The sequence below is a fragment of the Engystomops pustulosus genome, chromosome 3 (genome assembly GCF_040894005.1).
Source record: "Engystomops pustulosus chromosome 3, aEngPut4.maternal, whole genome shotgun sequence".
NCBI classification, from domain to species: domain Eukaryota; kingdom Metazoa; phylum Chordata; class Amphibia; order Anura; family Leptodactylidae; genus Engystomops; species Engystomops pustulosus.
The window spans coordinates 132,955,855-132,971,132 of NC_092413.1; the positions used below are offsets into that span (position 1 = coordinate 132,955,855).

Here is a 15,278-nt window from a genome sequence, read left to right on the forward strand (position 1 = left end):
AAAACAAATCACATCTTGTTTTCTATTTAAACCATGTGGGTTACGAGGTTTCAAAGAAAAAATCCAAAAAGTTCAGTTTGATTTCAATACAGCACAAACTGTAAGTGAACTGGTATCATTTTTGTGTGTATCGCGGAAATGTTTACTGCATTATGATTTGTAATGTCCGATAAATGTTGCCTAATTCTTGTCTTTATGGAGTTAGTGGTGCAGCCTACATATTGGAGTCTGCATGTGTTACATGAAATTAAATAAACCACATATGTTGTGTTACAATTGATATATTGTTTGATATTAAATTGCTGACTTGTAACAAGTGATATAAAAGTTTTGGTTGGAACAACATGTTTGCAACACTTACAAATATCGTGTCCACATTTAAATAAACCTATCTTGATGTCCAGGTGAGCTGACTCTCTGTAACTTTTTTATATATACTTACTGGAGGTCCAGCTAGGCCATTTTGCCCAGGAGGTCCTGGTTTTCCTCGTCTACCCTGTAAAATAAAAGAAATACTAATTAGAAATTCCCCAAAAATAATTGTATTGTATGGAAGATAACAAATTAGAAGAATAAATTAAAATCCATTCATTTTATAAATTGATTGATTTAATGAATCAATTATATGAGTAACTATAATCCTAACTCAGAAAACAATATAATTCAAAGAACTGTAGAATGCAAGTTCCTAAGAAAGTTCCTAAGTTATTAGTTGCATTAATAGCGTTTCAATGTAGTATTATCAATTGACAAAGATTTTAAAAATAAACCTTACTGAGCATGGTAACCCTCTCCCTTATAATGATGAAACTAAACAATATCAGTTAAAAAGTATCTCTGCTATTTAATAGTCATTGAATTATCAAAGAAAGGGATCATTTTCTGACACAATCGACCTGAAATACATATTTTCTGTTATCTGATGTCCAAATTATCTTGGCTAATTTCACAACACAGTCACTGGCGATATACTGAACAGAAGACCTGGCTGAAGCAAATGTTCTAAATCCAGATGGTATTCTGATATCTGTGGTTAACTTCTGGCCGTGACAAGGTAGATGTCCATAGGGAGAACAAAGAGCACAACAATGCAATGTACCAGAGTTTCTATGCTTTGTCACTAAATGGTACAGCCTTTGTAGATGGGAAATGTGATTAGATACATTTTTTTGTTGTAAAATATAATTAAAATGATTAAAAAAAGCTATGATCATAATTGTGCTCACGCATATAACAAATTTATCATTTAATTTAAGTGAAAACTTCATTAAATTCCAAATTATCCTACTAATAATAAGGAAAATTTCAAACAAAACTGGCTGTAGTTTTAGGGGTTTTAAATGTATAAAAAAATTAAAAATAAATGTGGTCAGTTTCACGCGGCTGTCTTTTGTTAAGTATGGGCATCAGTTTTTGGAAAGTAAAATCAGAAATGGAGCCCTTACACAGAAGGAGACATTATACTTTTCTATACCCTTTACTCCTGGTTTTGGCTTACTGTTACTGATGATAAATATTGACCACAATACTGCAAAGGAAACTGCTCCTAGCTAGAGAATTTCAGATAGATGCATCCTTTATGCATCTATCAGATCAATTTACATTGTTTACTGTGGAAAATAAAGAATTGAAAGACACAAAAACTTGAAAATTGAAAGATGGAAAAATTACATCTTCCATCCTCCTCTCTTCTGCTGAGTGACACATAATTCCCCAGTCATGTCACTGTCCATTTGAGGACAGTGATGTCACTGCAGAAATCACCATGAAGATCACAAGCAACCAATTACCGGCTTCTGCTGATATTCCCTCCTCCCACTTTCAGAGAGGAGGGGTAGGAACAGGATGACATATCCCGCTGTACATGCAAGAAACGAGATGCGTCTTTACTCTCTGTTGTATAAAAACCATCCGACAAATCCTTCCAACAGATTCCAAAATGAAATGTGAATGAAGCCTTACTTTTGAGACTTAAAGGAAATCTACCACAAAGATTGAGGATTGTAAACCAAGCACACTTACATGCTGGTGTGTGACCCCCTCTGTCAGGATCTGCTCTTCTTTTAGCGAACTTGTTTTTATTAAAAAAAAAGTTTTTAAAAATCATGCAAATGAGTCTGAGAGGCTCAGTTGACATCCATGGAGCCTGGAGCCTTTCAGGCTCATTTGCATAGTTTGCATAAAAACAAGGGCATAAGAAGCTAAAAGAAGAGCAGATACAAACACAGCATATACGTGTGCTGGGTTTACAGTCCTTCATCTTTGTGGTAGATTTCCTTTAACCCTCTCTACATTTACAATATATGTATTAGAAGGCATGTATATGGCATTAGAATGAGCTTTATAGAGGATACATATTTGTAAAATATGCCATAATATGCCATAAGCTGTCCTAAACCAACAGTTATTTTATGTCTATGGGGGAGATTTATCATCTGTTTTCATCTGCTTTTTTTCATACCACATTTTTTGTGACTTTCCACTGTCAAAAACTTGAGTGAGGTATTTTACAAAAGCACATTGGGACAAAGATATTTATTTGGCGCAATGTGTAAGGCTTTGCGAGGCCAAAGTGCTACTTTTAAAAAAGTCACAAAAATGTTGCAATGCCACTCCAGTCCCCCCAAATGCACCAAAAAACAATACAATGCCCTATGGTGGAAATCGTGATAATTTAGTGGACGATTATATAAATTTTGTGACTCGCTTTACTCTTGAATATGTTTTAGACGCATTGTTAACAAAGCAGTGCTGTAGAAGGAAAGCCTGATTTGCGTGAATTCATCAGCAGCTGCAGACCTGAACACAGCAAGTTTCCATTAATGTTTCAGATTCTGTTTCTGCTGCCTAATTAAAACCACTAGTATTTGAGATCCTGCTGCCTCTAAAAAATATGCCAGAAGTTAAAGTATTACTGCTCCATGGAATATTTTCATTAGGAGAAATAATAACAAGAGACTGAATAAAGTAATTGGATAATAAGGGTTTTTTTTTTGTATCAATCAAAGTATGTGGGAATTAAGCATATTTAATAAATGCATTCACTAGTCTATCATCTGTATTTAGAAAATATGTTATCTACTACGGACTCTTCATATTTAATCAACAGGGTTTACATAGAACTTATATGTAACCCAACAACTCTTATAAACTTCTGTCCATCTTGCTACTAACAATGGGAGTATATAGGATGCCTCAGTAACTGAACATAATTAATTCAAAATTCCAATATAGCTTTATTTAATCGGCCATCAAAAAAACATACAGTTAAAAAACACACACTTAAAAACCACAAAAGATGTGATGGTGGTCATAAATAATGCAGTACATGTTAAATACATCCAAAATTGCAAACACCAGTATATACACAATCAGGCTATAACCAATAGTATTACCCACCAGTGTGTAATGAGCAGCCAACAATTGTAAAGGTAGTAAGTCTGACCACCGCCACAGCACCCCGACGCGCGTTTCGCCGTCGCTTCCTCTAGGGGGTGCGCGTCGGTGTTTGCAATTTTGGATGTATTTAACATGTACTGCATTATTTATGACCACCGCCACATCTTTTGTGGTTTTTATGTCAGCACACCCCCTAGAGGAAGCGACGGCGAAACGCGCGTCGGGGTGCTGTGGCGGTGGTCAGACTTACTACCTTTACAATTGTTGGCTGCTCATTACACACTGGTGGGTAATACTATTGGTTATAGCCTGATTGTGTATATACTGGTGTTTGCAATTTTGGATGTATTTAACATGTACTGCATTATTTATGACCACCGCCACATCTTTTGTGGTTTTTATGTGTGTGTTTTTTTAACTGTATGTTTTTTTGATGGCCGATTAAATAAAGCTATATTGGAATTTTGAATTAATTATGTTCAGTTACTGAGGCATCCTATATACTCCCATTGGTATTGCTGGTTTATTTGTTAGTAGTAGGACGAGTACATAGGGGACTGGGATATCTTATGTTGGTATTCATCATCTTGCTACTAAGACAGGTTCCAATAGCCTGTGCTATGCTGGTTTTAAAAATGTTTTATTTAACATTACCTCTCTTCCTGCCAGCAGCATGTGGTGAGTCCCAGGGAAGGGGCATTCTCCTCATGCATTCTTACTCACCTCAACACTATCCTCTCCTCCACATATCCTGCCTGCTCAATGCACATGGTAAGGGGTGAAGGAGTTGGATGACTGTGGAGGAGAGGAGATGGGTTATGGGGAAAAACATTATTATAGGTTGGACCTGATGGACATGTGTCTTTTTCCAGCCTTATGTACTATGATACTATGAGACAGGCACCGGCTGCAGCTGCCTCCGCCTCCCCTCCGGAGACTCACCACATGCTGCTGGCAGGGAACCAAGTAAAGTAAAACAAACTATTATAAACTACTGAAATGATTCAGAAGGACATAGAAAGAGAGATGAGACTGAGATGAGAGATGATGAGATCCATTAGATGCATATTAAACATGACATTCTCCCCTCTGCTATCACAGCCATTTGATTCTGTCATCTCTACTATATTTCTCCCTCCCTCTCCCCTGGATAAAGAACTTATCTGCCTGTGGTTTGTGGGCCACGCTGCCAGCCACAATGGAATACATACCCTGGTGCCAGAAAAAACAGTTTTATAGTATTTCTATTTAGCTTTATTTTCAGCTGTATCCTATTTCACTGGTGTGTGATTAGAATATGATATGAAATAAATACACTGAAGGAAACTTATGAGCTCCAAGTAGACCCCAATAACATTATCTGAAATGAGGGCATACACATTTTTAATTTGAAGCTTTGGACCACATAAAGGCACAAAATTTACTCAACGGGTTATATAACGTGTCATATGCAATGACAAGTAATACTAATGAAATATACAAATAATGGTAGCATGACATGAAAAAACACTCAAAAATAAGTAACATTTTGAAAAATAATTGTTTTTTTTTTCTTTCTTTTGAAAAGTCAATATATAGAACTCACTTTTAACATGTATTCAACTTACTGTCTCTAGTAGATGTTTGAACACAAGAAAAAGAAAAGCTTAATGCTTAGGAGATATAACTATTGTAAAATGTTGTATTGTTCCCATTAGGATCTAGAGTAATTTGGTTTAGTAGAGAAAATGTGTCAGATATAATTTGAAATATAATACATCTTTACCTAGTAGCCGACATCTTCCAATTTGATGTCATGTTTTAACTTTAAGTACCAAGAACTTCACTGCATTATTTCAGAGAGAAGCTATTATCCTCACACTGTGCATCAAAAGTAACTACCTGCAGATAGAGCATCCACCCTTTGTTAGATGCAAACATCTTTCGAGCAGCACTAGAGAGATCAGTTCAGTGACAGGGTAGGGACAAATCCGAGACAAATTACATATGTTCAGTGATGCTCCTGGCGTTATCATTTGCTTGTGCATGCTATTAAAATGAAAAGAACACTCTGGTATTATGCTGCACACCAGGCTGGAGTCTGACTCCGTCACTTTATCTGTAATCTGTTGATGTCTCTTTACATAGAGGACACTGTAAACAACAGGAGATTAAATCAATCAAGTGACCAGTTTATGCAAAAAGAAAGAACATGGTACAGTCTCAATTCATATTCATCAAAATTGATTACAGCCGCTTTCAACTGGTTATGTAAAATCTGCAAAGACGACTGGATGCCAACAGCAGTGATGTGCAAGGGTGATTTTGCCAAGACATAATATATGTACATGGTTAATACCCTGAATAATATTTGTAGGTCATTTTATGATGGAGGGATTGCAATTTGTTAATTTATTTATTTTTATGCTTATATAGCACCATGATATTCTGCAGTTCTTTGAAAAGTGAGAACATTCAAACCCAAGCAGGTATAGTCCTGTATCTGATAGGAACCTAAAACCCTCAAGGTTGTACAGCAACAATTCTTGCTGTTGAACCTGAAACCAACATAACCAATACATGGTATTTCTGAATTAGAATTGACTAAATTAAATTAATAGCCTATAACCTTAATAGTCACTATAACCTCAAGTCCATACCAGTTGCTCAAACAGTTTACTGTTGTTTGTAGCCTCATGTCACTTATGCCCATACATAAAAAGAGTTTCTCCCACCAAGCATCCCTGAAGAATTTCCATTTAAAAAGGAAAGTAATATGTTGGTATGTTCATATAGAAATAATAGGTTGAGATACTAAGAGGCAGGTAGGTACTGCCCTTGTAAGGGTGAGAGCCCTATAAATGGTTGAAGAGAGAGTGGTCACTTCTCTAGGGCCTAATAAGGTATTGGTGTCACGTTGCTATTGGCACCTTGGACAGATTATGTGTAAAAGTGCTATATACTGCTATGCTGTAGGATGGTAGGAGGGGTGAGGGGGAAATGTTTTCTAAAGCATGAGTTGGACTACATGGCAGAGTGAATGCAGGTGTGTATCAGAACCTTCTTCAACAAAACATGGTTCTTTCTTTGCGTTCCTCACACAATTGGTCGGCAATTTTCATACAGCAAATCAGGTAAAGCAATTCCTTAAAATAAAAAACTTTAAACAATGACATAACCAGCCCACTGTCCTGATATAAACCCGGTAGCAAACCTATGGAAAATCCTTGATGACAAAGGTATGGCCAAGAAACCCCCAACATTCACAGAACTGTGGAAGACACTGGAAGAAGAGTGGACCAAAATCCCACCAGAGCAGTGTGACCAGCAATGTCCTGTGGCAGCAGATGTGCTCATGTCATTCAAAGGAAAGGCTTGTGCATGTCCTACTGAATAGTTACCTTCATAAAAGGTTTCTCTGCTACAGTCATTACTGTTCTCTAATTATGATCATCACTAGAGATGAGCGAACATGCTCGTCCGAGCTTGATGCTCGGTCGAGCATTAGGGTACTCGAAACTGCTCGTTACTCGGACGAATACTTCGCCCGCTCGAGAAAATGGCAGCTCCCGCCGTTTTGCTTTTTGGCGGCCAGAAACAGAGCCAATCACAAGCCAGGAGACTCTGCACTCCACCCAGCATGACGTGGTACCCTTACACGTCGATAGCAGTGGTTGGCTGGCCAGATCAGGTGACCCTGGGATAGACTAGCCGCTGGCCGCGCTGCTCGGATCATTCTGTCTCTGGATGCCGCTAGGGAGAGAGCTGCTGCTGGTCAGGGAAAGCGTTAGGGTGTTCTATTAGCTTACTGTTAGGCAGGAGTGATTCTCAAAGAACCCAACAGCCCTTCTTAGGGCTACAATAACGTTCTACTTTTTTTATTTTAATTTGCATCTTTTACCATTTTGTGAGGAATTAGCAGGGGGACTTGCTACCGTTGTGTTTAGCTCTTAGTGGCACACATATCCATAGCAAAGGCCGAAGTGGCAAAATTCAGTAGGGGTTGGATTTCTATTAGGCAATAACTCAGTGTCATCTCATCTGGCATAGTAGTGTGCTTCCTTTGATACTTGGCTAGAAAATAGCCATAGGAGAATACAAACAGCTTCTTGAAGCCTACAGTAGCGTTCTATATATTTGATTTCTGGTTGATCTGCTGGTGGCTGTAGTTTCTGCAGTGCATGTACTTGCCAATTCTGAGCAATTTGTAGTGAGACTTGCGACCGCTGTGTTCTGCGCTTAGTGGCGCACATATCCATAGCAAAGGCCGAAGTGGCAAAATTCAGTAGGGGTTGGATTTCTATTAGGCAATAACTCAGTGTCATCTCATCTGGCATAGTAGTGTGCTTCCTTTGATACTTGGCTAGAAAATAGCCATAGGAGAATACAAACAGCTTCTTGAAGCCTACAGTAGCGTTCTATATATTTGATTTCTGGTTGATCTGCTGGTGGCTGTAGTTTCTGCAGTGCATGTACTTGCCAATTCTGAGCAATTTGTAGTGAGACTTGCGACCGCTGTGTTCTGCGCTTAGTGGCGCACATATCCATAGCAAAGGCCGAAGTGGCAAAATTCAGTAGGGGTTGGATTTCTATTAGGCAATAACTCAGTGTCATCTCATCTGGCATAGTAGTGTGCTTCCTTTGATACTTGGCTAGAAAATAGCCATAGGAGAATACAAACAGCTTCTTGAAGCCTACAGTAGCGTTCTATATATTTGATTTCTGGTTGATCTGCTGGTGGCTGTAGTTTCTGCAGTGCATGTACTTGCCAATTCTGAGCAATTTGTAGTGAGACTTGCGACCGCTGTGTTCTGCGCTTAGTGGCGCACATATCCATAGCAAAGGCCGAAGTGGCAAAATTCAGTAGGGGTTGGATTTCTATTAGGCAATAACTCAGTGTCATCTCATCTGGCATAGTAGTGTGCTTCCTTTGATACTTGGCTAGAAAATAGCCATAGGAGAATACAAACAGCTTCTTGAAGCCTACAGTAGCGTTCTATATATTTGATTTCTGGTTGATCTGCTGGTGGCTGTAGTTTCTGCAGTGCATGTACTTGCCAATTCTGAGCAATTTGTAGTGAGACTTGCGACCGCTGTGTTCTGCGCTTAGTGGCGCACATATCCATAGCAAAGGCCGAAGTGGCAAAATTCAGTAGGGGTTGGATTTCTATTAGGCAATAACTCAGTGTCATCTCATCTGGCATAGTAGTGTGCTTCCTTTGATACTTGGCTAGAAAATAGCCATAGGAGAATACAAACAGCTTCTTGAAGCCTACAGTAGCGTTCTATATATTTGATTTCTGGTTGATCTGCTGGTGGCTGTAGTTTCTGCAGTGCATGTACTTGCCAATTCTGAGCAATTTGTAGTGAGACTTGCGACCGCTGTGTTCTGCGCTTAGTGGCGCACATATCCATAGCAAAGGCCGAAGTGGCAAAATTCAGTAGGGGTTGGATTTCTATTAGGCAATAACTCAGTGTCATCTCATCTGGCATAGTAGTGTGCTTCCTTTGATACTTGGCTAGAAAATAGCCATAGGAGAATACAAACAGCTTCTTGAAGCCTACAGTAGCGTTCTATATATTTGATTTCTGGTTGATCTGCTGGTGGCTGTAGTTTCTGCAGTGCATGTACTTGCCAATTCTGAGCAATTTGTAGTGAGACTTGCGACCGCTGTGTTCTGCGCTTAGTGGCGCACATATCCATAGCAAAGGCCGAAGTGGCAAAATTCAGTAGGGGTTGGATTTCTATTAGGCAATAACTCAGTGTCATCTCATCTGGCATAGTAGTGTGCTTCCTTTGATACTTGGCTAGAAAATAGCCATAGGAGAATACAAACAGCTTCTTGAAGCCTACAGTAGCGTTCTATATATTTGATTTCTGGTTGATCTGCTGGTGGCTGTAGTTTCTGCAGTGCATGTACTTGCCAATTCTGAGCAATTTGTAGTGAGACTTGCGACCGCTGTGTTCTGCGCTTAGTGGCGCACATATCCATAGCAAAGGCCGAAGTGGCAAAATTCAGTAGGGGTTGGATTTCTATTAGGCAATAACTCAGTGTCATCTCATCTGGCATAGTAGTGTGCTTCCTTTGATACTTGGCTAGAAAATAGCCATAGGAGAATACAAACAGCTTCTTGAAGCCTACAGTAGCGTTCTATATATTTGATTTCTGGTTGATCTGCTGGTGGCTGTAGTTTCTGCAGTGCATGTACTTGCCAATTCTGAGCAATTTGTAGTGAGACTTGCGACCGCTGTGTTCTGCGCTTAGTGGCGCACATATCCATAGCAAAGGCCGAAGTGGCAAAATTCAGTAGGGGTTGGATTTCTATTAGGCAATAACTCAGTGTCATCTCATCTGGCATAGTAGTGTGCTTCCTTTGATACTTGGCTAGAAAATAGCCATAGCAATAGGATAGGATTGTTTGGTTTTAAAAACTCAAAAAAAAACAAAAAACACAAAAAAAAAAAAAAAACACAAAAAAACACCAAAAAAAACAAAAAGTAGTAAAAAAAAAAAAAAAGTTATAACTCTCATTTTAAAAATGTTTAACCCGAGGGCTAGGGGTAGAGGACGAGGGCGGGGACGTGGGCGTCCAACTACTGCAGGGGTCAGAGGCCGTGGTCCTGGGCGGGGTGAGACACCACCTGCTGATGAGGGAGCAGGGGAACGCCGCAGAGCTACACTCCCTAGGTTCATGTCTGAAGTTACTGGGACTCGTGGTAGAGCACTGTTGAGGCCAGAACAGTGCGAACAGGTGATGTCGTGGATTGCTGACAATGCTTCAAGCAATTTGTCCACCACCAGTCAGTCTTCCACGCAGTCCACCCATGTCACCGAAATCCCCACTCCTCCAGCTCCTGCACCTCAGCCTCCTCCCCCCCAGTCTGCCCCCTCCCAGGAAAATTTGGCATTTGAACCGGCATACTCTGAGGAACTGTTTTCTGGACCCTTCCCACAGTCACAAACCACTTGTCCGGTTGCTGCTGAGCAATTTTCCGATGCCCAGGTTTTCCACCAGTCACAGTCTGTGGGTGATGATGACCTTCTTGACGTAGTGGAAGTGTGTAAAGAGGTGTCCGACGATGAGGAGACACGGTTGTCAGACAGTGGGGAAGTTGTTGTCAGGGCAGGAAGTCCGAGGGGGGAGCAGACTGAGGGATCGGAGGATGATGAGGTGACAGACCCAAGCTGGGTTGAGAGGCCGGGTGAACACAGTGCTTCTGAGACGGAGGAGAGTCCTCGACCTGAACAGGTTGGAAGAGGCAGTGGTGGGGCCAGACGGAGAGGCAGGGCCAGAGCTGGTGCATCAGCGCCACTGTCAACTAGTGAAGCTCCCGTGGTGAGGGCTCTTGCGGCGAGGGCTAGATCTTCAGAAGTGTGGAGGTTCTTTAAGGAAACACCGGATGACCGACGGACTGTGGTGTGCAACATTTGCCAAACCAGGCTCAGCAGGGGTTCCACCACTACTAGCTTAACTACCACCAGTATGCGCAGGCATATGAATGCTAAGCACCCCACTCAGTGGCAACAAGCCCGTTCACCTCCGGCCGTGCACACCACTGCTCCTTCCCCTGTGTCAGCTGCTAGTCAGCCCCCTGCCCAGGACCCTGGCACAAAAACCCCATCGTCGCCTCCACGATCCTCCACAGCATCCACCAGCGTTCAGCTCTCCATACCCCAGACGCTGGAGCGGAAACGCAAATATAGTGCAACCCACCCGCACGCCCAAGCCCTTAATGTGCACATCTCCAGATTGCTTAGCCTGGAGATGCTGCCCTATAGGCTAGTAGAGACCGAGGCCTTTCGCAACCTCATGGCGGCGGCCGCCCCTCGGTATTCGGTCCCCAGCCGCCACTACTTTTCCCGATGTGCCGTCCCAGCCCTGCACCAGCACGTGTCAGACAACATCATCCGTGCCCTGACCAACGCCGTTTCTGACAAGGTCCACCTGACCACGGACACGTGGACGAGTGCTGCCGGGCAGGGCCACTATATATCGCTGACGGCACATTGGGTTAACTTGGTGGAGGCTGGGACCGAGTCTGACCCTGGGGCTGCTCATATACTGCCGACGCCGAGGATTGCGGGGCCTACCTCGGTCCAGGTGTTTCAGGCCTACTATGCCTCCTCCTCCTCCCACCCCTCCTCCACCTCCTCCTCCGAACTACCATCCGTGGGCACGGCGCCATCAGTCGGTAGCTCTAGGCACAGCAGCAGTGCCGTCGCTAAGCGACAGCAGGCGGTGCTCAAACTGCTGAGCCTAGGCGACAAAAGGCACACCGCCCAAGAGCTATTACAGGGCATCACGGCGCAGACTGATCTGTGGCTGGCACCGCTGAACCTCAAGCCGGGAATGGTTGTGTGTGACAACGGCCGTAACCTGGTGGCGGCTCTGCAAATCGGCAGACTGACACATGTGCCATGCCTGGCCCATGTGTTAAATCTGATAGTGCAGCGTTTCCTCAAGACATACCCCAATCTGTCTGATTTGCTCACGAAGGTGCGCCGCATCTGTGCGCATTTCAGGAAGTCCAGCCCAGATGCTGCCACTCTCAGGGCAGCGCAGCGCCGCCTCCAACTGCCCGCTCACCGACTGTTGTGCGACGTGCCCACGAGGTGGAATTCAACACTGACCATGTTATCCAGAGTTTACCAGCAGCGCAGAGCGATTGTAGACTGCCAGATGTCAACTTCCACCAGAACTGGTAGTCAGGTCAGTCAGCTTCCTCAAGTCTACAATGAGGAGTGGACGTGGATGTCTGATATCTGTCAGGTGCTGAGTAACTTTGAGGAGTCAACACAGATGGTCAGTGGCGATGCCGCCATCATCAGCCTCACCATCCCGCTGCTTGGCCTGTTGAAAAACTCTCTGGTCAGCATGAAGTCGGAAGCTTTGCGCTCGTCACAAGAGACGGGGGAAGAATATTCCCTTGTTGATAGCCAAAGCACCCTGAGGTCTGTTTCTCAGCGCATATCGGAGGAGGTGGAGGTGGAGGAGGATGAGGAGGAAGAGGAGGAGAATGTTGGCGAGACACAAGAGGGGACCATTGTTGAGTCCTTCACTGTTCAGCGTGTATGGGCAGAAGAAGAGGAGTTGGAGGAGTTGGAGGAGGAGGAAATGGACAGTCAGGCCAGTGAGGGGAGTGAATTCTTACGCGTTGGTACTCTGGCGCATATGGCAGATTTCATGCTAGGCTGCCTATCCCGTGACCCTCGCGTTCAAAGAATTTATTCCAGCACCGATTACTGGGTGTTCACTCTCCTGGACCCACGGTACAAGCAAAATCTTCCCACTCTCATCCCTGGAGAGGAAAGGAGTGTGAGAATGCATGAATACCAGCAGGCCCTGGTGCACAAGCTGAAACAGTATTTCCCTTCTGACAGCGCTAGCGGCAGAGTGCGTAGTTCTGCGGGACAAGTAGCGAGGGAGAGTAGGCGAGCAGGCAGCTTGTCCAGCACTGGCAAGGGTACGCTTTACAAGGCTTTTGCCAGCTTTATGTCACCCCAGCAAGACACTGTCACCTGTCCCCAGTCTCGGCAGAGTAGGGCTGATCTTTACAGAAAGATGGTGAGGGAGTACGTAGCTGACCATACCATCGTCCTAAATGATCACACAGCTCCCTACAACTACTGGGTTTCAAAGCTGGACATGTGGCACGAACTGGCGCTGTACGCCTTGGAGGTTCTTGCCTGCCCTGCCGCTAGCGTCTTGTCCGAGCGGGTTTTCAGTGCAGCTGGTGGCATCATCACCGATAAGCGTACACGCCTGTCGACTGACAGCGCTGACAGGCTGACGCTTATTAAAATGAATAAAGGCTGGATTTCTCAGAATTTCCAATCTCCACCAGGTGAAGGAAGCTCAACCTGAATAATTGATCCACTCCTCCTCCTCCTCCTCATTTTCCTCCTTCTCCTCCTCTTTGTACAGTAAAGCAGAGGAAAATGGCTATTTTTTGACAGGGCCCACTGGCTCTTGCTATAGTACTTCATGCATTTAATTTTTCTGGAGGGCCACCTACCCGGTCCTCTGTTTGAAACAATTTTTGTGAGTGCCACATACAGGCACTCAATCTATTCCATTTTTCTGGAGGGCCACCTACCCGGTCCTCTGTTTTAAAAATTTTTTGGGACTGCCACATACAGGCACTCAATCTATTCCATTTTACTGCAGGGCCACCTACCTGCTCCTCTGGTTTGAACAATTTTTGGGACTGCCACATACAGGCACTCAATCTATTCCATTTTACTGGAGGGCCACCTACCTGCTCCTCTGGTTTGAAACATTTTTGGGACTGCCACATACAGGCACTCAATCTATTCCATTTTACTGCAGGGCCACCTACCTGCTCCTCTGGTTTGAACAATTTTTGGGACTGCCACATACAGGCACTCAATCTATTCCATTTTACTGCAGGGCCACCTACCTGCTCCTCTGGTTTGAACAATTTTTGGGACTGCCACATACAGGCACTCAATCTATTCCATTTTACTGGAGGGCCACCTACCTGCTCCTCTGGTTTGAAACATTTTTGGGACTGCCACATACAGGCACTCAATCTATCCCATTTTACTGGAGGGCCACCTACCTGCTCCTCTGGTTTGAAAAATGTTTGGGACTGCCACATACAGGCACTATCCAAATTAAATTGTCTCCATAGCAGCCTCCACACGTTGTCTCCATTGCTACCTCCAAAAGTCGTCCATATAGCTGCCTCCATACATCGTCCCTTTATCAAACGAGGTGTTTCAGGCAGAAATTTGGGTTGTTTTCATGGATTCCACATCAAAGTTGTTAACTTTGTCGCCACCCTGCTGTGTTATCCACAAAATATACTGGCAAACTTTTACCATTTAGGGATATTATTTCAGCGCTTCTTGCGCATCTGTTTACATTCCCCTCACCCGGCATATCCTAAACTTATAAGAACGCTACTACACTTGATCTTATACAAAAGGTTCTTAGAAGTGCTGTTTGGGGAGTAGCCTAGAGACAGGGGCTTGGATTGGCGAAAGCTCGCCTGGCAGCGGAACGCCAGCTCCATGCGCATCATGCGCTTCTTGCGCATCTGTTTACATTCCCCTCACCCGCCATATCCCAAACTTATAAGAACGCTACTACACTTAACTTGGTGCAGGCTGGGACCGAGTCTGACCCTGGGGCTGGTCATATACTGCCGACGCAGAGAATTGCGGGGCCTACCTCGGTCCAGGTCTCAAAGGCCTACTATACCTCCTCCCACCCCTCCTCCACCTCCTCCTCCTCCGAATTACCATCCGTGGGCATGGCGCCATCAGTCGGTAGCTCTAGGCACAGCAGCAGTGCCGTCGCTAAGCGACAGCAGGCGGTGCTGAAACTGCTGAGCCTAGGCGATAAAAGGCACACCGCCCAAGAGCTATTACAGGGCATTCCACATCAAAGTTGTTAACTTTGTCGCCACCCTGCTGTGTAATCCCCAAAATATACTTGCAAACTTTTACCATTTAGGGATATTATTTCAGCGCTTCTTGCGCATCTGTTTACATTCCCCTCACCCGCCATATCCTAAACTTATAAGAACGCTACTACACTTGATCTTATACAAAAGGTTCTTAGAAGTGCTGTTTGGGGAGTAGCCTATAGACAGGGGCTTGGATTGGCGAAAGCTCGCCTGGCAGCGGAGCGCCAGCTCCATGCCAAGATCCAACTAACATAGTTTTAACTGCAGCACCTTTAATCTACTACTAGTTCACTGCCTCCATACATGGTCCCCTTATCAAACGAGCTGTGTCAGGCAGAATTTTGGGTTGTTTTCATGGCTTCCATGTTAACTTTGTCGCCACCCTGCTGTGTAATCCACAAAATATACTGGCAAACTTTTATCATGTACCGATATTATTTGAGCGCTTCTTGCTCACCTCCTT

The 15,278-nt window shown here is 43.7% G+C and overlaps 1 protein-coding gene across 4 annotated transcripts in view; it reads right to left on the bottom strand.

Moving 5' to 3' along the window:
* COL19A1 (collagen type XIX alpha 1 chain) overlaps positions 1 to 15,278 on the bottom strand; it is a 553,058-nt gene that overhangs the window by 283,850 nt on the left and 253,930 nt on the right. For all 4 annotated transcript variants that reach the window (XM_072142184.1, XM_072142183.1, XM_072142182.1 and 1 more), the window contains one exon: positions 443 to 496. In XM_072142184.1, the coding sequence (XP_071998285.1) occupies positions 443 to 496 (54 nt within the window). The remainder of the gene's footprint in view (positions 1 to 442; positions 497 to 15,278) is intronic.